General features: G+C 47.3%; 1 protein-coding gene across 1 annotated transcript in view; it reads left to right on the forward strand.

Annotated features, from left to right (window-relative positions):
* The window catches only part of LOC146869470 (acidic mammalian chitinase-like), a 181,710-nt gene that overhangs the window by 75,317 nt on the left and 78,853 nt on the right, over positions 1-27,540 (forward strand). The window contains exon 8 of the mRNA XM_085636615.1: positions 19,418-19,528. Coding sequence (XP_085492741.1) covers positions 19,418-19,528 — 111 coding nt within the window. The remainder of the gene's footprint in view (positions 1-19,417; positions 19,529-27,540) is intronic.

A 27,540-nucleotide genomic window follows, 5' to 3' on the forward strand; every position in this document is an offset into this window, starting at 1 on the left:
GCGTAACAGTGTGCCATGGCCATCTACACACAGACACATGTTGGTTGCTGCAACAGCAGATGCTTTTGAGGGAATACCAACATCCAGCTAATGGAACACACCACACATACATGACCTAGACACATCGTGCACTGTGGGTAGTGACATGTCTGGTGTGGTTACCCCTGTAACGGGCATCAGGGGACACTTGCGTGTGTTGTTGACTGTGCCATGCCAGTGACGCCCATCCCAAGTGTGCAGTACGACATGCACACATGTCAAAGGAGTTAAGGGCATGTCTGGCACATATTGCACCGTCACACATATCGCCTTCACAACTCAGGAGTAATGTGCCACATCACAGCCTTTCACACCTGTGCCCCACACATGTAGTACTGCCCAGACAATGCCTTGATGTCCATCCATGGACAAGTATGTCAGCTCTATTCCTTCCTGTGTGCTGCCTGTCACCACTGTGATGTGTGAAAGGCACCGTACATTCGCTCTGAGGGCCTGTGTACGTTCCCTATCACTATGGGAGTGCTGCCGTAGGCCTACCCATAGTGATAGTGAACGTACGCACGTGTACGGTCCGTATCACTATGGGTACGCATACGCGAGCACACCCATAGTGATAGTGAGCGTACGCACGTGTGTACGGTCCGTATCACTATGGGTACGCATACGCGAGCCCACCCATAGTGATAGTGAGCGTACGCACGTGTGTACGGTCCGTATCACTATGGGTACGCATACGTGAGCACGCCCATAGTGATAGTGAGCGTACAGGCATGTGTACGGTCCGTATCACTATGGGTACGCATACTGATGACTGCCTCACATGTGTATCCACTTACACGCCGAACTCGGCCCAACTCAAAAGGATCATTAAGAAACATTGGAACATCCTCCATACCGGGGTACTTTCATTGACTACCCCACGGTTTGCTTTCAAACGTACCACCAATTTGAAGGACAGGCTTATACACACGAGACCAAAACCATCTAACAATATCAGGCAGGTCACTCTATGGAACCTTCCTCCTGTAACGGGCCATTACCCTTGCGGCTCATGTGTAGTATGCCCTCTCACTAAAGTTACGAAAAACATCGAATTTCCTAATGGGTTCACCTGGCAATGCAGAACACACACTAATTGCAACACCCAAAATTGCATCTATCTGATCTCATGCCCTTGCAATCTCCCCTATATAGGGATGACCACGAGACCAGTAAAAACCAGAATCATTTAACATCGGAGCAATTTTCGGTGTAACAAAGAACACAAAAATGACAACACATTTCTTTGAAAAGAAACATTCCCCTGACTCTTTACAGTGGACAGTCCTCCAATCCTTTAAGAACATTAGCAAAGCTAAATTGTTTTCTGTTGAACAGAGGTGGGTTATGAGATTATCCTCCCACCTTGAAGGGTTGCATGAAGACATCCCGTGGGCAAGTCTGCTGAATACTTGAACCAGATGATGGTCTAAACAATGGGTCATACAGCATTAACCATAGACTGGTAATAAAGACCCGGAGCGGGACTCACATCACTGATTGATCACACAGGTGATGATGACCCGGAGCAGGGCACGCGACACTGATTGATCACACAGGTAGATTTTGGCCTGTTTCCTCACATATTCTGTACCTGAATTACCCGTGACTCCATCGGCATTGATTGACCGTGAGCAGGGCCCTTACTACCTCGGCTGACTCTGTTAATGACAGGAATCTATGTGCTTTCTACACACTTTCATTATCCGTATAGCCTACGACTTTATTGATATTTTTTGGATCGTGTTGGTTATTAACGGAACCTAGATTCCATGCGAATAACCTAATTCTCGAATACTGAGACTTCCTAATCACGTCACCGCGTTACCAGATTATTGTTGCTATGCGGGTGACGCTGAGGTTCTTTCTCGTATCCCTGAACCCTTATAATTAACTTTATCGAGATTTGTGGAACCAGCAGCAGTACAACGCTCTTCTGATTACCTTTGAACAGCTGGTTTCTTTAATGTTGACACTTTAGTCACGTCACCCTGCTGCTAAGTGACTGTTGCCACGAGACAGGACCAAGTAAACCATTACCCATTGGTTTACACTCGCATCCCCGAGCGTTGATAGGACTTCGACGTCATATTCCCTATGACTCACTACCACTTCACCGGATATACGAGAGCCTATCACAGCGGTTATACATCCCGCACACTGCTCCTCCTGGGCGTCTGCAGATGAGCTCACACCGCTGATTGGCTCCCGGCCCTTATGTATTCCCCCCGCCAGTGACCAGTGTTGTCCACTGAGCTGGCGCGGACGAAGGGTAGGAGTTGAGGCATTCTACATCGCGGACTGTCGTGAGTAAATACCACTGTCCTTGGGGCACTACGGACCCCGTTTACTTTCATACTATCTTGTACTGAGGACAGGGTAATAGCCCGGTTGGTATGACAATCCAATATTGAGAAAACGATTATTCTGATTGATATCTCATTACCTTTAAGATATCCAAATGAGACTTAGATTCCCCCTTGGGTGGGACTTGAAAATTATTGTTTAGTTAAATAATCTTGGGAGAACTGCTATTTCAAGACAACGATGTGTAAGTCAACGTTACACATATTAGATCCATGTAAATACATTCCCTATCCTGGGTTTTGTGTCAACAGAACACTGCACTATTCAGTGTTATTGCTCAGCTCCTTCTCGCTGGAACCAGACGCCCTTAACATCAGGGTGAGTTGTACTTACCGATCAGGTTTCTCTCTATTTTTTACATCTAGTATGTATTAATATTTTATTATACACCATTTCTGCAGTAGCACTTATCAGACATAAGTAACTATTTACTTTAATCACTGAAGTTTGTTTGCCACTCCGTATCATATTATGTACCCTCACATCACAAACACTGCATGACACTTTGTGGGTGCAGTTAATTAGGCGATTTGACTTAAAGATTGTTCGTAGCAAATATGTTTATGTGACTTGTAAGTTTGTCCCCCTGTTTTCTTTTCTTTATACAGGCGTAATTATCTTAGATTTTAAAGTAACCACTTATTAGGGTGCTGTATCAGTGGTAAGTATTAGTTGCTACCACTACCAATAAGCGTGTGAACTTTTTGGTCCTGAAGAATTGCGGCCAATTTGACCGATGCAAGAAACATGTTGACCACTATTCACTAGAGCGTAATTCAGACACCTTCACTGGAAGATTACGCATGTTGTTGTTTTTAATTAAGAGTGGGACCTCTCTCATTAAAATTTGTTATTTAGGATCTCCACTACTTACTTTTAACACACTTAGTCTCACACGCACTTCACTGTAGGGCCCTCACTTGCACTCACCAACCGGCAATGAATGGAATAAAGATCTCCACTAAAAGGCGCCATTAAGGTCGCCGATCGGGGATTGCAGCGCCGCCCGGATTCGGAGCAGACCTTATGATGAAACATGACATCTGGGCCACATGCTGACGATATATGACAGCTAGTTTGCCGGATGTGTGAGGGTCTCTTTCCTGAAGGAGGAATCTCCTCCTGACTCATAAATCTCCATAATCATTGACAGCCTTCTTAGGAACAGCATACCTGTGTACTTTTAGATTGATGCCTGGGCTACGTATGCTGGACCTGTCTTAAATAGCCCCCTGTTCCTCCTCGTTATATATTGTACGCATACGCGAGCACACCCATAGTGATAGTGAGCGTACGCACGTGTGTACGGTCCGTATCACTATGGGTACGCATACGCGAGCACACCCATAGTGATACGGACCGTACACACGCGCGTCCGCTCACTATCACTATGGGTGTGCTCGCGTATGCGTACCCATAGTGATACGGACCATACACACGCCTGTACGGGCCATTGCTCTGCATTTGGGGTGCCCTAGGGCCCCGGAACGCACCGTACCTGTGTGTGAATCTCCAAATTACATAGGGGACACATGAGGGACAAGTATAAAAAGCCTACATGCATGCTGGTTGTCATGGAGACCAAGTTTAAAGTATGACTTTTTTCTGCAGGTGCACAGCAAAAGTCGGTTTGAATGAATCTACTTTGTTGCAAAGTGGTTGTGGAGTTGACATCATGCTCAAGAAAAAAAACAATATGAACCCACTGACTGTGCTAGGTTTAAAGGGATTGGAGGAAACATAGGATGCAAATGTGAGTGACCAATCACTCTGTACTCCTGTGCATGAAACAGGCCAGCAAGGCAGATATAAGGCAGCCAGGTCCCATGAGAGAGCACTTGCCTGCACATCTTTGGATTCTACGACCCAGCTGCTGCTCGTGATTCCCTGGAACCATGTCCAGGTCTGTGGAGAGGGCCCAGCCTTTCACCCTGGAGGAGAACCTGGCATTGCTGGATGTGATCCTCCCACAGTACCCCCTGCTGTATGGGCGACCAGGGTATCAGGGGAGTGCAGAGTCCACTAGCACAGACTGTGTCCCTTTTTTGTGACTGTGACTTCTGGCATTCTGTCCAGGTGTGACACACATGCTATGTACTGTAGGGGGGGTTCCAGGGGGGGAATGCCTGATGTCTCCCAGCCAGAGCATGCTGTGGTGCATGTCTGCCGTCACTTGCAATGTGTTTACTGTGACAATCACTGCATGGTGCATGCCACATTCTGCCTGTCTTATCCTCCTGGGAATGTTGCCTCTACAGTCCTCATGTGATTATGTGGTCAGCCCAGTGTGACAGGTGACTGTACCCACAGATGTGTGTTAGTTCGGTGTACCTGTGCTGAGTGTCCACATGTGTTCGTACCCTGGACATCGGTGTGTGTGTAAGTCCCCTGTCATGTGGGTGGGTGCATATGTGGAGTGTAGCACCCAAGCTGCATGAGGGATGGCTATACCCTGCCCATCTGATGTGAGCAGGGAGCAGTGCTGTGTGTCTGACGTGCAGAGCCAGCCCCACACCTGTGAGCCCCCCCAGTCTAGTGGCACATGTGCAGAGTGAGGTTTGTAGCTGCATTTGGCAATGGCAGGTGAATGTCCTGTGCCTGTGTGTGTCTGTGTACTCTGCTGAGGTAGCGTCAGTGGCCTGGGGCATGTGACTGCTTTGAGGTGCTGCACATAATCCTGGTGTAGCTTGTGATGCACAGTGTGAGCCTGGATCATTGATTGTGTCGTTGCCCTCATTCCACCTGTGTACTTTCAATGGCACGTACTGCTTTTGCCCTTCCCCAGTGGATAATGTCCCTATGACAAAGGTGCAATGCGTTGGCTGCATACTATGCCTTGTTGTAACCAACAAATTTGTTCTAAAATGTCTCTGTGACATGTGCCAGGTGTATTGATGTAGTGTCACTTGTTTATTCTCACAGGTAGGCCCCTCTGCCAAGAAGCAGATCTGGATGAACGCCGTCAGTGCCGTGAGGAGGACGGAGGGCCGCAAGCGGCGCCTGGCCCAGGTGAGAAAACGCTGGCAGGATATCCAGTGCTGGACGCGGAGGATCGCACGGGTCCTGCTGGGGGACTCACCTGAGACCCATAAGAACCGTGGGCGCCGCCGTCTGACCCACATCCACAAGCGTGTGCTGGCGGTGGTCTTTCCGGACTTGGACAGGCGCTTACAGGAGAAGCAGCAGCAGGAAGGGGGTAGGTACATGTGTGTTTGTTGTGTCTCACCAGCATTTGTAAGTGCGCAGTTGCATGGATACACACTGCCAGGGTTTAAAGGTGCTGTGCAGATCCTGTTACCCACAGTATAGCGGTGATCTCCTGCCTCCCTTCCCCTCCTTGCAATGTGTTCCCTGGTCTGTGTGTAGTCACTCCTTCACAAGGTTATCTCGGCTGGCAGTTTATCCACATGAACAATGCCTGTAGCATCATGTGTGGGGGTGGTGTGCAACAGGTTTTGGGACCTTGCCTGTGCCCTGTCCAGTTCAGTACTTGTGGGTTCCATGTCAGTTGGCACTGATGCTGAGTCCAGACATGGGAGTTAGTCTCAAGTGTCATGCCTTACAGCACGCATGTCCTATGTTGTGGCCTGTTACATGATGTGCATGAGTGTGCGATACGCATAGTGCAGGGATGGTGGCGTGTGTTGCAGTCATTCCCATTCAGGACCATGGAGTTGTGTGGCCACTACTGTCCCCTGGGGCATATTTTCCTAGGTGTCATGTGTGTCCTCAAAATGTGGACACTCAGTGTCTACAGTATAGGTTGTGCTCTGTGCCATTGTCCCCTGGCACCATGTATATTGACGAAAAATGTAGTACAAGTGTCCACTGTACAGCCTGACCTGATTTTCCTTGTTCATACTCACGGTGGCCAGTGCCTGTGTGTCTTGTTACAATCATCTGATGCACATTTGTACATGATTATTTGGACAGGCGCACCTTGGGTATTTTGTGTCCAATCTTGCATTTTTCCAGCCCATGTGTATTTCACCCAGACTAAGATGTAAGTGCTTCGTGCTTCCTGTGTCTCAACAAATTGTCTCATGTAGGGGGTGGTTGGTGCGGGCAAAGCCTACATGTCAAAACCTGAAATCTCCTTGCTAGGTCTGGCCAGTGTGTGATGTTTGTCTGGACATACACTCAAGGTGCAGTGAGCCAGTCATGGCGGGCATGTTTTCAGTTCTACCTATGCAGCATGTGCCTAAAGTTCATGTATATGGTCCCTGCTCATCCCTATTTTCGGCAACGCTGTGTGGTGCAGATGCAGTGCTGGATTGTCCCCAGAGCCTGGCTCCTCTGTCAAACTCCATTTCATGTCATTTGCTATTGTGTCATGCTCTCCATAGTTTTTCAGTGGCATGGTGGGTCAACCAACTGTGTGTTGCAGGGCCTACATATGTACCTTGTTTTGTAGATATTACTCCTCTTTCTTTTCAGGCTATGCACTGTAACCTATGTAGATTGGACTCATGTGACATATGTATACAGGTGTATGATTAATTCCTGTCTCTTCACCTTGCCCACAGCATCGTCGGGGGACACGGATGGAGACATCAGCACAGACCGAGCGGAGGGACCGAGCACCAGTGCCAGCAGTGACATCTTGGCTGGCACATCGAGTGGAACTGAGGCGGAGGGGAGTGAGGCGTAGGACCTGTCCAGTGCCACCACAGAATATGAAGCTGACAGGTCCGAGGCTGAGCTCTCCGAGTGGGCGGAGGCTGCACCACCTGCTGACAGCGGCACAACATCTCTCCCCGCCCCCTCCATTGCCCTCAGCCGCCTCCCACTTGCTCGTGTCCCTTCCCAGCGTGCCCGGTCACCACATGTCTCCTTCCTGCCAGGCACCGCACCCCCTGCCCCTGTCTCCACTGCTGCCGCCAATGCCGAGTCTGTGGACATCCAGCGGCAGTTGCAGGTTGGTCAGGCTGCGATGCATAATGTCTTCCATGGCCACAGCCAAGTGCTGAACAACATGGAGGCATACTTGGAGGGCATTTTCTCATCGCAGGCTGACCAACGCAACTTGCTGAGGTCCATTAACTCGACACTGACTGCAGCAGTGGGTCTCCTGCAGCGCTTCGTCCAACCCCCTACCCCTGACCCATCCACACTTCCCACTCCCATGCCTGTCCCACGTACACCCAGACGTCAACATGCACCCACCACAACAGACACAGGCACCACACCAGCAGGGAAGGTCAAACGCACACCTCCTGGCACGCACACACAGGGTGAAGTAGGCACACCCACTGGGTCGGGGGGCAAACGTAAGACACGCAGCCAGAGTGGGAGTCCGCATTCCACAAAATCCACTCCCTCCAAATCCCCTCCCCTCAGCTCTCCTGGCCAAAAGTCGGATACAGGGTCAGTCCTGCCCAGTCTGTCCATCAGCCCCAGTGTGGCACCACCCCGCAAGCGGTGGAGGCAGGACACTGGCAGGGGAGTTGAGTCTCCCCCCCCCCCCCACCTGTCCACACCCTCCCCCAGTGGCGCTGCGACCCATCCCTCCGACCCCCCCCCCCCCCTCCTTGGGGCCTGTGGTTCCTTCGGGTGCTGGGGAGTCGCTGGAGGACCTTGCTAAGGTGTGCAGCGCCATCCTGACCTCCGCCTTTGGCGCTGCCCCACCCCCTGTGGTGGAGTCCTCCGTCCCTGCACCCACGACGCCTACCCTTTGCCCTCCTGTCACTGCGGTGCCTGGTCCTTCCCCCCCCCCCCCCCCACATGATACCACCCCCCCCCCCCCTGGAAGACAAAGGAGTCTTGACTGTGCAGGCAAGCTAAGGGATACGCGTCCCACTGTGTCCCCCACCTGGATTTGATCTTTGGATTGCCCCATGGGCATTGTACATTTTGAACTTTCAAGGGACAAACAGATTTTTGGATGCTGAATAAAGCAATTTATTTTTCCTTAGTACACTACTGTCTGTCTGGTACTGCTGTTGGTCGACCTGCCCCATTATTTTGGATGGTGATTATGTGTTGGGTGTGTGGGAATTGTCGTCTTGTGCTGGTCATAGGGTGGATCCTGGTATCTGTGTGCCATCACAAGCTGTTGGCTACATAACTTTGTTCATGTAAGCAGTTACTGCATGGTGACATCGTCCCAAGGTGTGTTCCTTCCTCTGTGTAACCTGACATCTTCCCTGCAGGGTCATTCCAATATGTGGTGCTGAGCTGTGTCTACATTGGCTGGGTGTGTGATGGACTCGTTAGACTTGGCCCATGCATGCTGAGCGATGTCTCCACCTGCATCATTCGTGGCGTCCTTGGTGGTCACTGTACTTGTGTATGTAGACTGTTGTCATGACTTCATGTGGATGTTTTCTTTTCGGCGCTATGCATGTGTATACTCCCAGCCTCGCACACATGTGGTACATGTACTGCAGGATCTTTGTGCACCTGACTGACATTTGTGGGCATTGGATCTGTGGGTACTCCACCCTTTTCTTTGCAGGGGCACTGCTGTGAGTGTTAGGCACCCACCCCTCCTGTGTCTGGGCACTGCACCCACCCCTCCTGTGTCTGGGCACTGCACCCACCCCTCCTGTGTCTGGGCACTGCTGGGAGGACTCTGCACACACCCCTCTTATGTCTGGGCACTGCTGGGAGGGCTCTGCACACACCCCTCCTGTGTCTGGGCACTGCCGGGAGGACTCTGCACCCACCCCTCCTGTGTCTGGGCACTGCTGGGAGGACTCTGCACACACCCCTCTTATGTCTGGGCACTGCTGGGAGGGCTCTGCACCCACCCCTCCTGTGTCTGGGCACTGCACCCACCCCTCCTGTGTCTGGGCACTGCTGGGAGGACTCTGCACCCACCCCTCCTGTGTCTGGGCACTGCCGGGAGGACTCTGCACCCACCCCTCCTGTGTCTGGGCACTGCTGGGAGGACTCTGCACACACCCCTCTTATGTCCGGGCACTGCTGGGAGGACTCTGCACCCAACTTTCCTATATCAGGATATGTACGCTTAGAACATACACGGGTGTGGGTTCGCTCCATGCATACGCGAGTGGGGGTACGGTCCGTACGTACACTGTTGGGGTGGGGGTACGCTCCATGCATACGGGGGTGGGGGTACGGTCCGTACGTACACTGTTGGGGTGGGGGGGTACGCTCCATGGATACGGGGGTGGGGGTACGGGCTGTACATACATGGTTGGGGTGGGGGTACGCTCCATACATACGCAGGTGAGGGTACGGGCCGTACATACACGGTTGGGGTGGGGGTACGCTCCATACATACGCGGTTGAGGATACGGGCCGTACATACACGGTTGGGGTGGGGGTACGCTCCATACATACGCGGGTGAGGGTACGGGCCGTACATGCACGGTTGGGGTGGGGGTACGCTCCATACATACGCGGGTGAGGGTACGGGCCGTACATACACGGTTGGGGTGGGGGTACGCTCCATACATACGCGGGTGAGGGTACGGGCCGTACATACACGGTTGGGGTGGGGGTACGCTCCATACATACGCGGGTGAGGGTACGGGTCGTACATGCAGAGTTGGGGTGGGGGTACGCTCCATACATACGCGGGTGAGGGTTCGGGCCGTACATACACGGTCGGGGTGGGGGTTCGCTCCATGCATATGGGGGTGGGGGTATGGTCCGTACGTACACTGTTGGGGGGGGGGGGGTGTACGCTCCATGCATACGGGGTTGGTGTTACGGTCCGTACGTACACTGTTGGGATGGGGGGTACGCTCCATGCATACGCGGGTGGGGGTACGGTCCGTACATATCCGTACCAACGCTGTGGAATGCTTGTGCGGGCCGTACCCAGGCCTTTGCCACGTGGGTACAGCCGTCCCGCCATTGTTGGGGTGACGTAGGTGTGGGCGTGGTACGACTCGTACCCACGCTCTTAAGGCGTGGGTACGGGACGTAACTGTATTGTTACCGGTTCGCGTCGTCAACCACTTCCGTTGTGGCGGACGCTGGCTTTGCTGGACACGCCCCCTCCCCCTCGTAGTGACCAGGGCCTGGGGGTCAGGTATGTCCAGGGCATGTGTGCTGTGTGACTTGGGTGGGGGTTTTGTGGCCTGCCCCTGCTCCTGCCCCCCCCCCTTTCCCCCCTCCCTTTGTTGTTCTGACCTTCTGCTGCGTCTGCGTCGGAACCTGTAGAGGAGTTCGACTGCTATGAGGGCCGGGATGACACGTAGGTTCGGGTCCATGTCTGTCCGTCGCATGCAGGTACTCCTTGTTCGCGTCGTCCTGATTTCCCGGCAGTTTTTGGCTGCGGAAAATATTCTCCGTGCGGGATGACGTCGGTGCGAATCGTACTTCCTGGTTCGTGAATGGCAGGCTGCGTGCGTCCCGACGTCACGTCGGCGCTTTCCCGGATCACATTTGCATGTATATTTTCGTCGGTCGGTGTTTCGTACGAATCGTACGGAAATAGTATTTCCGTGCGAATCGTACTTCCATGTTTGTATATTGTTCCGACCGGGTACGCGTCGGACGGAGAATATGCTCCGTCCGACTGTTCGTACCCAGTTTTTACAGGATCGTAATCGGCACCTATGTCTGAGTTCGCTGCTGGTGGTGACTGGCTTTCGGCTCCGGAGGAGGACATTTCACACACGTCTGAAGCTTGTAGAGTCTTTGACATTGTCATGTGTATTCCACCTGTTCTTTGTACTCTTTTTAAGTATGTGTTGACGGGGCACATGTTCTTTCAAATTATGCAACCCTATCACAGATTACTGCTATAAGTCTCTCCATGGCATTGATTGACCATATCTTCCCCTACCCCATATTGAGCGAAGGTGAATTATGTTTTTTCTACAGCTGCTCAAGCGTGCAGCCAAGAGGAGGTGGAAAAACAATTTCCCCAGTGAGTTCATCGTAGGATAATCTGTATTCCCCAGTGTCCCCCAGGAGAATAATAAGTGGGTTTTGGGGCAAGGAGACATTTATTTTTATCTCGTATCATGAGTAGAACTTTGTCCCAGAAGACCCAGATCTGTGAGCATGTCCACCATGTGTGTAAGACAGTGACCCTATTACTGCACCCCTTCCAGCACAGTTTTAAGTTGCCAAACATCTTATGTAGTTGCATGGGAGTACGATAACATTGTCAGCATTTTGTAAGCATTCTCTTTATAACATAAACATATTGAGGGTTTCAAGGCCCTCTGCTATATAGTCTTCCAGGTCTCCTCATGAATGTTCATATCCAATTTCCTCTCCCATTGTGTCACGTATGAAGGTTTTTTAAGGGGAGTTCTATTCAAAATGTAATGTTTGAGCCATGATATGCCTTTGTGTCTGATGTTATTGGTGTACTGGGATTCAATCTGAGATTCTTGCTCTTCGAACAGGATTCCCCGCCACCCAATGTAGTGCCTGTGTGAGTCTATACGTGTTGTGTCCGGTCAATGGAAATTTCTCAGTGAGGTCCCTTTTTCATCTGGAGTTTTTCACCGCTATAGAAGTCTTTCAAATGTGGCACATGTCCCTGTTTCCAGATAAGGATCTGACAAGCCTGGGGGGAGTTCAGTATTAGCTTTCAGTAGAAAGCACGATAAGGCGGCAGCATCTCTGGCATGCAGGATCGTCCTCTAGTTTGACAGTACCTTGTTGGTGATAATCCGAGGCAAAGGACCTTTCCTGACAGGTGGTAAAGTGGCAGTCTTTTTATACTGTATCTTATCGGAGAAGAAATGTGCAATGTCACTTTAGGAATGTTTGATTTAACCAATAAGCATCAAGATAATATTCCCCCTTTCTAGCATACCCCATCATGTTATGTTCTGAGAGGACGAACACATTTCCAGTTCCATGATTTTGTTTGGTTTCCTTTCTCAATATATTCACATGTTCGTTTTTTAAGTTGTCAAATGTAAGATACACATATCTATGGCCCTCTTGTTGCCTCTTTAAACTAAATGAATTTACAATATCCCTGCTACAGTCAGCATTTAAAGCTTTCATTTCTGGTTTATTTTTGGGTTAAAAAGCAGTCCAAAATTTTAGATTCTTCCTGTGTAATATTAAAAAATTATGGAACTTGTGATCCAAATGTGATGAAAAACAAATCACATTGTCTGCATATGCTGCTAATCAATACTTGCCTTTATCAATCGCGACCCAGTGAATGTCAACAGATAATCTCATTGTTTCAGGAGAGGGTCAAGCACTAACAGTAAGAGCCATGGCGAGAGTGGGCATTCCTGCCTGGTACCTTGATGTTACTTGAACCAACTCACGTGAAATCCATTAACTTTAACCTTTACTTCAGGGGCATTATACACCGGCATTCCAAAAAAATAAAATCCTCAACAGAATAAAATGTCTGCATAACCCCTGCTAATGAACAACCACAAGACTATGTCAAGCGTATCAAAAAGACAGTTGCTAAAGGTGTTTCAAACTGTTTTGCCACCTCTTTTAGACACCGCCAGTCTCATGCTGCCTTTTGTCAGTTTGCCAAACATAAACTGTTTGTGGTGGATGAATTATTTTATTTTAGCAGTGCACGTTCCCCTTCACAAAACAAAGAGGAAAACCTGAAGGAAAGATATTTAAAAAGAGCTACTTATTCCGTTACTGAGACTTTTTATTTTTCAAAATTGTTGCTAACTGGCCCTTTGCTCTCAAACTCTCTTACGCCATTTCATCCTGATTAAATTGCACTTTACACAGTCTCTGTTCAAGCAACATCTCCCCGTTGAGGGCTGGATTCTTGACTGCAATCAGGGTCTGGGTCTTCTATCCGATGTCAGAGTGATTGTTTCCGAAAGCCACAATGTCACCACACACTAGAATATGTGGTAGGCGAGTGCCCCTGAGGGGCTTCCAACTTTGTAGGAGGAAAAATTCAAAGTAGTAGATAACTTCATTGCTGGATGAAGATATCAAAGAACTGAAGTAACCAGAAACCAGGAGTTCAAATGGGAAATTGGTTTGGAGCAAAGATCCAGGATCAGCAATTGAAGAGAGTGAGGTAAAAGCAAAGGAAGACAGCTTTGTTGGGACCAATTCTCCAACCGGACGGAAGCCCGTTACATCAAACACCACAAACCAGGAAACAGAATGAACTGAGACAATTAGGAAGAAACCAAGGGAAAAACAGCCATCTGTGGGATGATTTGACTGCCATTTTGGAGCTGGAGGAGCAAGGAACAGCAGCCAGGAGTACAAGGTGAGTGAGACTCGTGGGCAAAGGTGGGCTTCTTACAGCATTCTCTGAGGCCTGTAAACCAAAGGACCATGCAAGGTGCCGCAGGTTTCGGTGCCCAGATGGCTGAGACACAGCTGCCCGACACACCCAGGCGTGTACTTTTTCCACAACTGGTTTTCCCTCAGTATTGGTCACATACAGTGTAGAATAAGAATCATTAACCGGCCTCTTGTCATTGGCTAGATCACTGGGATGAGGGGTAAAGGTTTAGAGGTAAGGCTATCCAAGAACGCACATAAACGTTGTACTGTTATTTCATATGAACTAAGTTGTCCACAAGGATTTTTTTGTTTCCTATAACCCTTATTGTTTGTGAAAGATAGGCATATGAGATGGGGGAAATATTTGTTTAAATCCAAAAGGATAAACCTAAATATAGTTACAAAATGATTGGCTGTCACAGAATTGTCGAGTTAAGGGGGGAGCAAATCCCCAAAGAAACCACCATGAAACATAACCACATTCTCGTGTATTAAGTGCTTATGCAATTTATGGCAGCGATAATCAATTCAGGAGAAATAAGATGCACAAAAAGACCCATTGCTTGTTACAGATCGTCTATACGATTAAAAACGCTTTAGTCCACAAGCAAGTTGCTATACAAATCCATCTTATCAACCTTTATCTCCTGTAGGAAGAGATTCCCTTTCAGTCTTTTACAGTGCTTCCGGATTTTCATTTTTTGAGCGTATGATTTGAAGCTTTCACAATCGAAGACAAAGTTATTAAACCACCTGTCTTCAACACCAAACATTGGTTGACGGTACAAGTGACTCTCACCAAAGGAACTCCTTGTAGCAAATACAGCTATGGCCAACGCTATTCAACTCCATTGTGATGAATCCACCTGTAGAAGAATTGCCACTACCCCATCAATCAGTCTCTCCCACTCAACCATATCCAAACACCTCCAACAAAAAGGTCTCAACAGCATCTAGGTCGCCAAGAAAAATGGGAATAACAGAACAGAAGACCAGACAGAACAAATATGAATCCCTCTCCCTGGAAACATCAGAGATGATCATCTTCATTCCAGTGGGCAAACCAGAGCTTTTAAACAAGCATTTGCAATGCAATAGGTCTCGCAGTTATACGAGTTTGAGGTATTGGCATTGTAAATGACAGTGCTTTTTATTTATGTTTTAAAAAAACAAACTTAAATAAAAAGCATTGTCATTTACAATGCCAATAGCTCAAACTCGTATAAATGCGAGACCTATTGCATTGCAAATGCTTGTTTTTTTGGGACTTGTGCTCTGTTTACCTGACATGCAAAACGGCATCTTGAACAGAAGAAAAACACAGGAAGTGATATGGGTGTCTTTGCTTTTTAGGAAGGTGGATGTGGGGGTTGTAAGAATAGGCTATTACTTTACATTTCTTTTTTTGGTGAAAAGAGTTGACTTGGCTAGTGAGATAGCAGTGTGAAAAAAAAGCCTTGTTTGGTTAGGACTCGGATGAGGAGGATGGCTGAAGAAGATGTAATGGTACTTGCCTGAATTTGGCTTCTCTGGAGACCACGGACACTGCAAACTGAGGAAAGCAAATATATATTTCACAGCCCAGGAGATTAATTCGCCTTGTGGTCATATATGATAAAAGACCAGACGGGAACGTCCTTTAGTGTTATTACCTGTAGTGATCTGCTGATCACTGATCTAGTGGTCCAATGTGCTAGCCATTCCCTGAGCGCTGGCTTACACCCCACCCATCCAGCACAGGCGTCACTGGACATGTGACCCTGCCAATAAAAGGGGCCAGGCGCACGTGCCCTGAGCCAGTTCTAGCAACTAACCATCCGTGTCTGTGTAATCATTATGAGTACATGAGGACCTCTGGTCCTACAACATTAAAATGGCGACAAGGGGGCTGTCTATGCGTGCAGCAGCCCAGAAGATTTGTGTGAGGGGAAATAATGCCTGGGTCTAGGAAACCCCCTGCCTGCAGGCATAGGACGCGCCTGACCTCCCGTAGGGCGTGTAAAGAGTCCACGGGGGAGAAGGAGGTGATTGAGAGCTCACCCCGCACCTGACGTACCCGCAAGCGCATGGCGGCACCCAACAGAAGGATCATGTGGCAAGTCTAGGAGCCGGTGGCATGGCCCTGCCACCAGCCTACTGAGGCCCCATTGAAGGAGGAGCATCGGGAGCGAATGCCCAGTCGTCGGGCATGTGGCGAGCCCCATTAACGGAAGAGGAACGACGTATATGGGGCCGGTCTGCTGAGACGCCGGCCGCCGCCACAGACAGCGCCTCGAGGTGGAGGCAGGCCCGATCTGCTATCAGGCGTAAGGTGAGCCCTAGACTGCAAGTAGTGCCAGATCGGGCCATCACAAAAGCCCACAAAGAAAGTGAAGTTGGTCCCTCAAGCCCCGCAGTGTAGTTACACGTCAAGGCTGCCTGTTGGGAATAGCGGAAGCAGTGAAAGACACTGTGAGTGGCGTGCCACTGCATAATTTCCCCGAGACTCTGCCGAAGCCTGCGTGGTTCACCCTCTCTCTCTGCTTGCCTGAACTGTGAAAGAAAAACCTACCGGGAGATGGGAGGAGGTGCCGCTGTCCGGCGAGAGGGCCACTTAAGGTGTGTGTGTTGGAAGCAGCCTTCGGCATCAGTGCCCTGCCCGCATGCAGAACGAGCACGTGGCCGGCAGGTACAAAGAGACTACTAGGCTGTGCCCACATGCTGAGAGGTCCCTGCACGGCCCAGGGAAAAGGAGACACCACAGGAGAGCGGCAGTAGCGGCCGCGAAATGAAGGGGGGAGGAAAGTGTGGACCGCAGCGTTGGGAAAGCTGCCAAGGCCGATCCGTTCACGGCAAATGCAATCCCAGCCCAGGCAGCCTGCAATGCAAAGTGCCAAGAGCAAGTGGGCTGCCGGGGGTAGAAGTAACTGTAGCAAAGCGGTGCCCAGGCCGAGTGAGCACCAGTGAAAAAGAAAATGAATCAAACAAAAGCAAATCGAGAGAACAAGCAGTCTCCGTGGAGCAAGTGTGCGCGCGCGTTAGGCAGCCGGGTCGGCAGCGGCGGGGTGTGTGTGTGCGCGCGCGTGTGTCTGCGCGTCCACAGACCCCGATCGCTGCGCGTGCCCCGGTCTGTCTCCCTTGGGAGGCAACTAGGCAACAATAGTACTCGTTTGCAGCAGCGCTTTGCGCTGCAACGCCAGCGAGACCTAACAAGGTATGAACAATATGCTATTGTGACAATATTTCTAGGTTACATTTGTATAACATCATACATGGAAAATGGAGGATCTGTTACTGCCATTTTCACAATTTGTAGATTTCTTTAGATTACTCAAAAATATGTCAGCTTTCGTTAAGATTGTCCTGTAGATTGGAACCAATGGTGGGTTTCAAGATGCAGCATATGATGTAAACAAGATGCTACTAAGGCCCAAGTTCAAACAATCCTTTCTCCTTCCACTTTGCTGTCAAGAAACTGTGCAGGTTTTCCTAGGTTAAAGTGTCTTCCCTTTCTATAGTCTCTCTGGATTCACCTCCAAAGCCATATCTTAGATTAATCGCAATCAAAGCTCAGCCTGCTGTGCAACATGGCTGAAAGGACAGAAAGAAAAGCAATATGATGAGACCAACCGTGGCCGTGTCATAGCACTTTGTTTTTCTTTACTTTAAGCCATTTTGTACAGCAGCCCGGGCTGCTGTGACACATGTCGACATAAACATTGCCAAAGCCAATAGACCTCGCATAGGCAAAACCTATTGGCTTTGCCAATACTAGTTCGTTGCTGCTATTGATTTTATTTTGCTGATTCCATTTTTTGTAAGTAATGATGGAGTAAATGGGTGAATATTATCTATATTTCTACAATCAGTGAGAAAAACACTTCTAAATCAATGTGCAGTAAAGATGGGCATTGCCTACGATGATGCATGTGCCATGTCCTTTATCAGTGCTTTTCACTTTAGAATGGAGCACAATTAGAAGCGGACGAGATGCCTTTGTTCACAGAACTGCTTCAATCACTTAAAGAAGGAAAACGCAGAATAGTTGTACTGTCATTTAATGCCATCCTTCCACCAAGGGTAGTAGCTTGAGGATTCTGCAGTTAAATATATTATTGAAGTATTTTTGTGAGGTTATATTTGGAGTACAGTTCACGATCAGTAATTAGAAGCTTTATTTTAGGCCTATTTAGGGCTAGTCAGGAGCGGCCCATGCAGGTAAGAGCAGTGAGGCGGTGGGGCCGGTTTGGAGGGGAATTCGACAGATGACCATGAGGAAAAATTAAATAAATAAATAATTGTCGGCATCTGTCGAAATCCCCACAGCCCTACTGCACTTGCATGCACAGGCTGCAGCTGGGACTAGTATTGTTAAATGGGTTCTGGACATGCAAGATTGTCAAAACTTTAAAGCTAATGTATGCAACCTTCATTGACCTCTCCAACGTCATCCAATTTATATCCAACTGACCATGGCCTTTACAAATTGATGTATTAAAAGGCACCAATCTCACCGACATCCCAAGGGACAGAAGGCCTTGCCTCGGCAGACCACGCATTTACCAATACTGACCATACTCATGCGTATATCTTCTTCAGCAAAGGTGTGGCCGGCATCTGCGATGCAATGTATGACCCCATTATAACTGGTCTTTTGCTAAAACAAATCACGAATTTTATCATTGTCCTGAATTTACCCTGTGTGTCTGAATCAAATGGTTCATACATTGATCCATTCTAGGAAATCCTAAATTGTGCTAAGTACACCTTTGATGTCATTGACCAAGAGCCTATCATAGCAAGGTGTAAGGCTTTTGATACAAAATTTGACTTTTTCTGCAAGTAGGATTTCCACATGGTCCCATTTACTTTTTTCAGGTTTCCCATCGAGCCGATTCCAGGAATTGCATTCTACTGCTATAAATAGAACTTGAGGTGTCAAAAGTGAGACAGATTTGTGCTTTGCTTCACAGGCATCAAGGTGGAAATGCATTATTTTCAGTTGTGTTTTAACTCTACAGGTAGTGTTGTGTGTGTCACGGAATCCGCAGTTAGCAGCTATCACACAAGTTGTGGAAGGGTTGTACTGTATGCATTACATTGTTGTTCCATGTCCCAGTCTATTGTCAGCTGCATATTCCGGCTGTGAAGACACCTAAGCACCCCTTGAAGGATCCCGGGGAGAGGTCCGATCTACGGCCTGGACCACACTATCTTTTCCCCCATTCCTGATTTCACTCTGGCCATACTTGAGAGAAAAAAAGGATCACACACTGGGTACAATATTCAAAGGCAGTGTCACTCCAACCCTTGCATTATCAGTTTGAAAAAGAAAGCTCACAAAAACTTTCTGATGTTTATAACATAGATCCTTTATTGGAATTTTGGAATGGTGCCCCATATGCATAGACATTCCTGCGCTACGAGTCTACCATTGTGACTTTTAGGGGTTTGAGCCAAAATTTGACACTTCTTCAAAAATATAGGACTTCCTCCTCAGAAGTTTGAATAAAATCCATGAGGCATCACAATGAGACAGGTTTCATACTTGATGCTTGTTTTGCAGACTCCCAGCTCACATAAGGTAATTATGTCTGGTGAAGAATAAGCCTGCATTGTGAAGTTCCTGGAGTGGTTTGCTGATATACTGAAAAGCTTTCAAAGATAAAGACTGGCATCATATCGGGGGTAGCAAGTGCGATATAAATGCAATTACAATACAATACAATACAATATCTAGTTTTAATAAACTGGGGATATCGAGAAATGCGGCTGATGGGAATCCATATTAATGCTGCAGGGCCTCCCTCATTGTCTTATTTTCAGATTAATTGACTGTTTAATCTTTTGGTAGATCTGCCCCTTTCTGGAAAATGCAACTGACAACTGGGAAAATGTCCAAAAGGTCCTCTACGCCTACAAGGGCAACCAGAGCTATGACAATGTGCTGATCATCCAGTACAAGGTGAGTGTTCCACCTCACTCTAGGTCTTGTAACACATGGATTACGTACTGGTATTTTTGTTAGTCTGAGTCTCTTCTGCTACCTCATTGAGGTCTTGGAAAATATTACCCACTTGGGCAAACTCTGGACACAGGGTAAGGTATGTGTGCATGTATGTCTACTTTGTTTGCAGTTCTAGCATTTGAACCTGAAATGTTGCTGCTAGGGGTTTGTTTCATCTTAGAAATCTGTAGGGAAACAGAGTTTTAGACCCTGCTCACTCTATTGTAACCTCAACATGTCCAAAGCATGCAGAACCCTGGTTGTGAATAGAGAACTGTTCACTTATTTTAGCAGCTATATTGTCAGTCTGTCATCAATATGAGACCTCTTGGCATCTAGGCCAGCAATAGTCCAGTTTTTTCATGATATACCCCTGCCCAGGCATCGTGCCGGTATTTTAGACTTCACGTGACCCTCAGCCTGATGCCATATTCTTTACAGAGACTTGCCACTGGGATTCCTCACCTCTTGATGTTACTCTGGCTATCCCTAAAGGTGAACTGATGATCATCTATCAAACAGAACTTACACTGCTTCCTGTCAAACTGCTGCAGTGGAGGGCATTGAAATGATCGTCTCTGTACTATGCCTTGGTCCCATTTTGGCTTTTTCTGGGGGCTCTTATTTACCAGCATCCAGGTGAATTAATCTCCTCATTAATAGATATAATTGCTCCCCATATAATGAACAGCTTCAATTTTTCCATTTTAAGGGACTTAAAATTTCATATTGCTAGCCCTCATCACTCATACGATGTTAGAAGGCTGAGCCATGCTCAGTCTTTCTTAGCGCATTCTGCTCTTCACGTTTGCTGCAGGGCAGAGTCCTAATCCCATTTTCTAACCTCATGAATTTCAGTTACCAAGGATCCCTTTTTCCGGACTGACCATTACACAATGCATGCTGGGATTTGTGGTATGTAGGGGCTACGTAGTACTGTAGTAGTCCAACCGAAGGCGTATAAACCAAGTTGTTTCGCCGCAAATCCATGATGCAACTCACCTGTGAACAAGGCTAACCACTTAGCTGAAACGCGTAAGGATGAAAGAAGGCTGCTTTTTCTATTGGATTAAAATACAAGCTGATCTTGAAGTTTTGGTTTGGCGTGCCTCTTTTTCTGAAGATTGGAGGTTTGTGCTGGATATAATTGGAGGTTGTCCACCCCCAAACGCCATGACCGCCCTGGAGATGGTCCAGGCTCCGTGCGGGCAAACCTTGTTGGAATATATATATATATATATATATATATATATATATTACCTACTGGCGGTCGCCAGTAGGTAGTTATAGTTAGGACCCTGTTTCCATAGGAAATCCGCAACATTCTATTTTGAATAACTTTGGCGCCGGTCGACGAATCCTCGCGAATTTTTCAAAATAGGTGGGGCGCTACGCTCCGCTCCTACCCTGAAAGTCTCGGGGGGATTCGTCAAGCGGGGGCTGAGAAAAAAGGGGGGTCCCAAAACGCGTTTTCCCCATGCATTTTTCCATAGGACCTTTAGACACAGCTACAGCCCGAACGGCTGAACAGAATTACTTGAAATTTGGCAGAGAGGTAGCCATAAGGTCAAGGAAGTGCCTTTTGTAGGTTTGGTGTAAATCTGTTCAGTATTTCCTGAGAAAATAGCATTTAAATGCATATATATATGTGGGCGGAGCCTAACCACACATCTCATCCTGAGATCTGATTGGCTGTCAGCACTTCATCCAAGAAGTGTTGGCAGCCATCTTGGGACCAATATACATGATAGCACCTCATTAAAAAGCATTGCAGTTAATAGAAGGTTTTAAGACTTTAGTTACATTATAAATCATTTGTTGATGGTACCATACTCATTTTAGGAATTGTGGTATGTTCTAAGGTGATTTTACCATGTGAAAAAGCCTTCTGCTGGGATATCATGATTGAGAGAAAAATATTTTCTCATGCTTTTACCACAGAGGTTTGGAAGGTGATCTATAGGCTAAACTGAGAGCATATTTTCTGTAAATTCACATTATCTTTCTCAGTCATGTGAGAATGAAGTCTGACATTCTCAGTAAAACATGTACATCCAACAAGGGCAGAGACTGTCAGTTGATTCCTTTGTGTTCTACTGCAGCTTCCCAGAGTGTTCCAAAGAACTACTAGAGCGCTAACAGTCCTACTTATGATAAACGTATGGCACACCTGAAGCCATCTTGCTTGGATTAAAGTGGTAACTCTTAAAACATTTAATTTAAAAAGGAACAAAATGAGGGGGTTCATTTTTCCATAAAAAGTATGATTAGTGCTGCAGAAAGAAAAATTAGGGCACATTTTGAGTGACTTCTCAAATCCTCTTCTATTTCATTAAAAAATTCTGACATGCAGACTGAAACATGTACTTTCAATACCAGCAGCAGTTTTCCCTGGTGAGCAGTAGCTTTACTACAGTGATCTAATGAGCAAAAAGAGTGCTAACATTCTGAATTTATGGCAAATGTGTGACACATCTGAATGCCTTCTTGATGGAATCAAAGTAAAAAACTGAAAGTATTTCCTACTGAGGAGACTGCAGTAAATGAGGAAATTAGGAAACTTCATAACAAATAAGTCTCCCAAGATGGCCACCAGAGACAAAAGAGCCCAAATGTAGCCCAAATATCACCCAGATGTAGCCCAAGTATAGCCCAATGACAGAATGTCCCAGAATGTTCTTAAAAACAACTAGAGCGCTTACTGTCTTCATTATGACAAAAGTATGGCACACCTGAAGCCATCTTGATTGGAATAAACTGGTAACACTTAAAACATTTAATTTAAAAAGGAACACAATGAGGAGGTTCATTTTGCCATAGAAATTATGATTAATGCTGAAGAAAGAAAATGAGGGCACATTTTGAGTGACTTCTCAAATCCTCTTCTATTTCATTAAAAAAGTCTGACATGCAGACTGAAACATGCACTTTTAATACCAGGAGCAGACTTCCATGGTGCAGTAGTTTTACTACAGTGATCTAATGAGCAACTAGAGTGCTAACATTCTGAATTTATGGCAAATGTGTGACATATCTGAATACCGTCATGATGGAATCAAAGTAAAAAACTGAAAGCATTCCCTACTGAGGAGACTGCAGTACATGAGGAAATTAGGAAACTTCATAACAAATAAATCTCCCAAGATGGCCACCGGAGACAAAAGAGCCCAAATGTAGCCCAAAATCACCCAGATGTAGCCCAAATATAGCCCAATGACAGAAGTGTGCAAAACACTTATTATTTTGTGTTTTTGCAGTGTTATATAGTGCAGACTTGTCAGGTATTGGAGTGCTTTACATGAGCATTGGTTACATCACACAAGAACAAATTCATTTTGGTTGTAGACATGGGGAGACTAAGTGATTTGACCAGAATCACAGAATGTCGAGCTGAAGCAGAAACTTCAACCTGGTTCCCCAGTTGCAAAGTCTGCAGTTCTGGAAGTAACACCACATCCTCTCCCCTAAGTGCAAAATTTAATCAAGTGGTCAACTGGATAAAAAACATAAAGATAACAAATAATTTAAAAGTGCTTTGTCGCTATTTGAAAACTCAGAAAATATGTCCTTATTTTAGTCTTTTAGAGCACTAACCATAATTTTGATGCCAATAAGACCCTCTCATATATGTAATTTCTAAAGGAAATGCTCTAGGTATTACAGTTTTGATTACATCAAGATGATGTCAGGCGTTCCACACTTTTGTAATAAATATAGAATGTTAGCAATCTAGTTGTTCATTAGGATACTGTTGAGAGGCAGAGGCCAGGGGCACGGACTCTGAAAATTGAAGGCAGGTAGGAGGGTGCAAAGGCAACAATTTAACCACACTGAGCAGGCAGGAAGGGCCGTGGAAGCACAACAGACTATGGAGGGCAGTGGAAAGGGGGGCAGGGGCAACAAACCAACAATACAGGACTTGCAAGAGAGGCTGTTGGAGGGAAGATCTATTACGGGTCAAGGAAGCTAGGGGCGGTCCCCAGATCCCCGGGAGCCACCACAGAACTGAGCAGGAGAGTGAGTCAGGGACAAAAGGGGCACCTTAATTTGAGCCGGGGTGCCTAGGAACGCTTGCTCCAAAAATGAAGAAAACAGACATATGAGACATGGAATTGGAGGCAGAATACAATGGCAGTTTAATGAGAAGATGCAACTTCAAAGAAACCGCAGAATAGAGACAAAGTACAAAATACAGAATCCAGATAATCATACAGCTGTCATGATATTCTCTGTATCTCAATTAATGTACTGACAGAGAGAGAGAGAAAACACATCTATAAATGCATCATGAGAAACAAGTTACACCAAGGAAAATGTTACCTAGGAACACTCACGTTTACTCTTAGAGCAAGCATTCCTGCAATTACAATACAAAATCTTTTAAATGCAAAAGTAAAGAGAACAATGGTTAAACATAACATGACATTTCATATAGGTAAAATAGAATAAGATACGCAAAGCAGAGCAAGACATTTTAAGCAAAGGAAGACAAGAGCTCCCAGCTCTTGGGTAAAACCTGCACTGCCTGTTAACCTACATACAGACGGCGAGGTAGTCCGTCGATATCTGTGGGTGCTCCCTTTTTATATCATTTTGTGGGCTCCTTTGCACGCTACATCTACCTACGTATGCTACCAAAAAGCTTCGTCTGCAGATTTTACCAGACATTTCGTCATTTACCCACTTAATGCTGACAATGGACTGGGTGAAAAGGTCAGTCTCTCAGGCCAATCGCTTATCGTAAGTTCCATAGAGCAAGCAGAAAATAATGGGTATTGTACGGGAATTCAATATATTCATGTATAAAATTTCATCAGTTCTCCTAACTTGACGCTCTGCGGTTGCCACTTCCTTAAAAGCGGGAAACCTGCCCAGGAAGCAAGTACCAGTCCAGGATGCAGCCTACTGTATGTCGACAGCTTCAGGGGGATGTTGAACTTTGATACCGAGCACGGAGCACTCGGGTAGGGTGGGGGCTACTAGTTTGGAGCAGAAGGCCTCGCAGACCTGCCTTCAGACTGCTATACACTAAAATTGCAGAGCTATGGTCAATTTAACAAAGAGGCCTACATATTGAACAGAAGGGCCTACACAGGGGTTTTATGCTGGCTGAGTGGTAAGGATGTCTCAGGATAAATATATAGCAACACAGGACCCGCTGGTCAATTTAATACGGCCTACAAATGCAGCTGGCAGGGCAAGGACAAGGGTCTCATACTTCAGGTGTGGACAGAACGGGCCAGGGGGCCCCTGTGATACAAAATCTACCCTCCTTCAAGGCTGTGGCAATGTACATTGTGGGCAGAAGGAAGAGGCAATGGTAGTACAACCATACATGCCAACAGACCCGATTCAGCCAGGAAACGTCCAATGTTTTTAAGCTCAAATGGGCTTTATTTGATCTGTCTCCTGTCTACAATATCCTCTTTTTCAATGTAACTCAAAGGGGAAAATCAATACCCCAGTTTTTTTTCAAAATCTCCCTCTTACCAAGTTCAAAATGTTCGCAAGTATGGTACATTGGATCATGGAAGGAAATGGGATAGGGACATGGACTTGGATAACAGAGGACAGGAGGCACATGGAGAGGTGCACCAAACTGACCCTGCAGGGCAGGCATCAGGGTTTGCAGCAGCACAATACACCACACAGGGCATGCAGGACGGGAGTGCAGCACAACAATCCATAGAAAGCAAGAGGGAGGGGACAGGACCATGCACATGGACAACAGAGAACAGAGGGGCAAGAGGCAATGGTAGCTAGCTGACCATAATGGACAGACAGGAGAGAAAGCTGCAGCATAACAGACCATAAAGGGCAGGAGGGACGGATCAGGGGCATTACAATGGAACAGACAAGCCAGGAGGGAGGGAGTAGGGCTGGGGACAAGGGGGCAGGGCAGGAGCAGCAAGATAGCCATGGAGGTCAGGCAGGATGGGCACTAGAAGCAAGACACACCATGAAGAGCAACAGTGAGACTGTGATGGCATACACACAGACCATGGAGGGAAGGTGGGAGGGGGTCAGGGGCAGCTAACTGACCACACAGGGAAGGTGGGAGGGGCCATGGCAGCACAGAAGACCATGCATGGCAAGTGGGAGGGTTAGTGGCAGCACAATGGCTATGATGGGCAAGAAGGAGGGTGGAGGGGCATGCACAAAGGACGATGGAGGATAGAAGGGAGGGTCAGGACCTGTGCACAGACAAGAAAGTTCAGGGGAAGGGACCTCACAACAGACCACACGGGGCAGGCAGGAGGAGCAGTTGCAGCACAACAGACCAGGGAGGGCAGAAGGGTGTGGCAGTACAATGGACCATGTAGGACAGGAGGAAGAGGATAGGGGCATGGCATGTGGACAGGCAGGGTGGAGGTGGCAGGGACAGGTTACAGTCATCTGACAATGCTAGGCAGGTGGGAGGGGAGTGGCAGCTCAACAGAACACTCAGAGTAGATAGGAGTGGCAGGTCCATGGGACATGGTGGGCAAAAAGGATGGAGCAGGGGCATGCACAAAGACATCGGAGGGCAGGGGGAAGGAGAATAGGGGCAGCAAGCTAAGCACAGAATTTAAGCAGGAGGTCAATGATGGGGCATAGAATTGGGCAATGGAGGGCAGGAGGAGTGGACTGGTACATCATACTAAATTGAGGGCAGTGGCAGCACATCAGACCATGCATGGCAGGAGGGAGGAGGCTAGTCCATGGATTCACACAACAGAGGATAGGGAGGAAGGGGATGGGGCAGCAAGCTAACTGTTCTGAGAAGGCGGGTATTAGGAACTTTATTGTTTTTAAAACATTGTGTCTGTGCGAACTACTTAAAATATGAACAAGTATGCAGCATAATCTCACTTTTATTCAGGAAGAAGAGGACGTTTGTGACTGTGACTCCAGGCTCACTTGGCAGAAACACCCCCTGACCCTCCACCCCCTATCGCAAAATGTAATGCCTGTGAAAAGGGTAGGTGAACACAGTGTTATATAGAACATAGTCCTGAGAGCACGATTGAAAATGAAAACTAGATATAGTGTATGGTATAAACTATGCACCAAAAAGTGTGATATAAGATGAACCGGGCGTGAAATATAATATGCAATACATTGTGCGCAATGACAGATTCATTGGAGAGTGCGAGATAGCACAGGCACTAGCGCGTGCTATGCGATATGCGCCTTGGAGTGTAATATGCACAGGGCAGTGTTGTGTAACCTAACTAGTCTTTAAAGTTGTAATATAAAATATGTGCTGGGGAGTGTAACGTTGCATATGCACTGTGACAAAGATATGGATCCCAGATTGTAATATGTATGGCATAGCACTGTGCGTTATAACATAGGCATCGAGGAAGGCACGTTAGATGGGGCAATATAACCCGTGCGAAGACAAGTGTGGCATGACATATTCACGGGGTGGTGTTACAGTGCACATGGGCTAGAGAGTGTCATAGCATATGCACTAGCTAGTGGAATACAACACAGAGGTGTGTGGCACTCGGCAGGCAATGGTGGGTGTAACACAGCATTGGGCTCTGTCAGGAGCGCCCTGTGATTCTCAAGTGATGTTCGTCCCCTTTCCAGAGAGTCAAATAAAAAGTATTACACATCCGGATGTGTGTTTTATTAACCGTGAGGGGGGTTTCTTGCATAGTTTTGGTCGAATTTTTGTCGAATCCCCTTTGAATGGCTTGGTGTGCATGTGTATTAAATGTGCCCGTCAATAGCTACCCATGTTTGTATAAATAAACGACAAGGGTGTCTACCGGGATTAGGCACGGTAGGGCATCAGACATGTCAGAGCTTCACTAGTGGTGTAAATACATTCCACGTGGATTCATTGCATGCATAGTTGCCTTTTAATGAATATCACGCAAATCGTCATGGTGATAGGTACGTACGGTTTGTCCAGCATGTCCTAGGTGTGTCTATAAATATATATTTTTTAAAAATAATAAAAAACAGTGGCCGGCCCT

Source organism: Triturus cristatus, chromosome 1_1 (genome assembly GCF_964204655.1).
Source record: "Triturus cristatus chromosome 1_1, aTriCri1.1, whole genome shotgun sequence".
NCBI classification, from domain to species: Eukaryota; Metazoa; Chordata; class Amphibia; order Caudata; family Salamandridae; genus Triturus; species Triturus cristatus.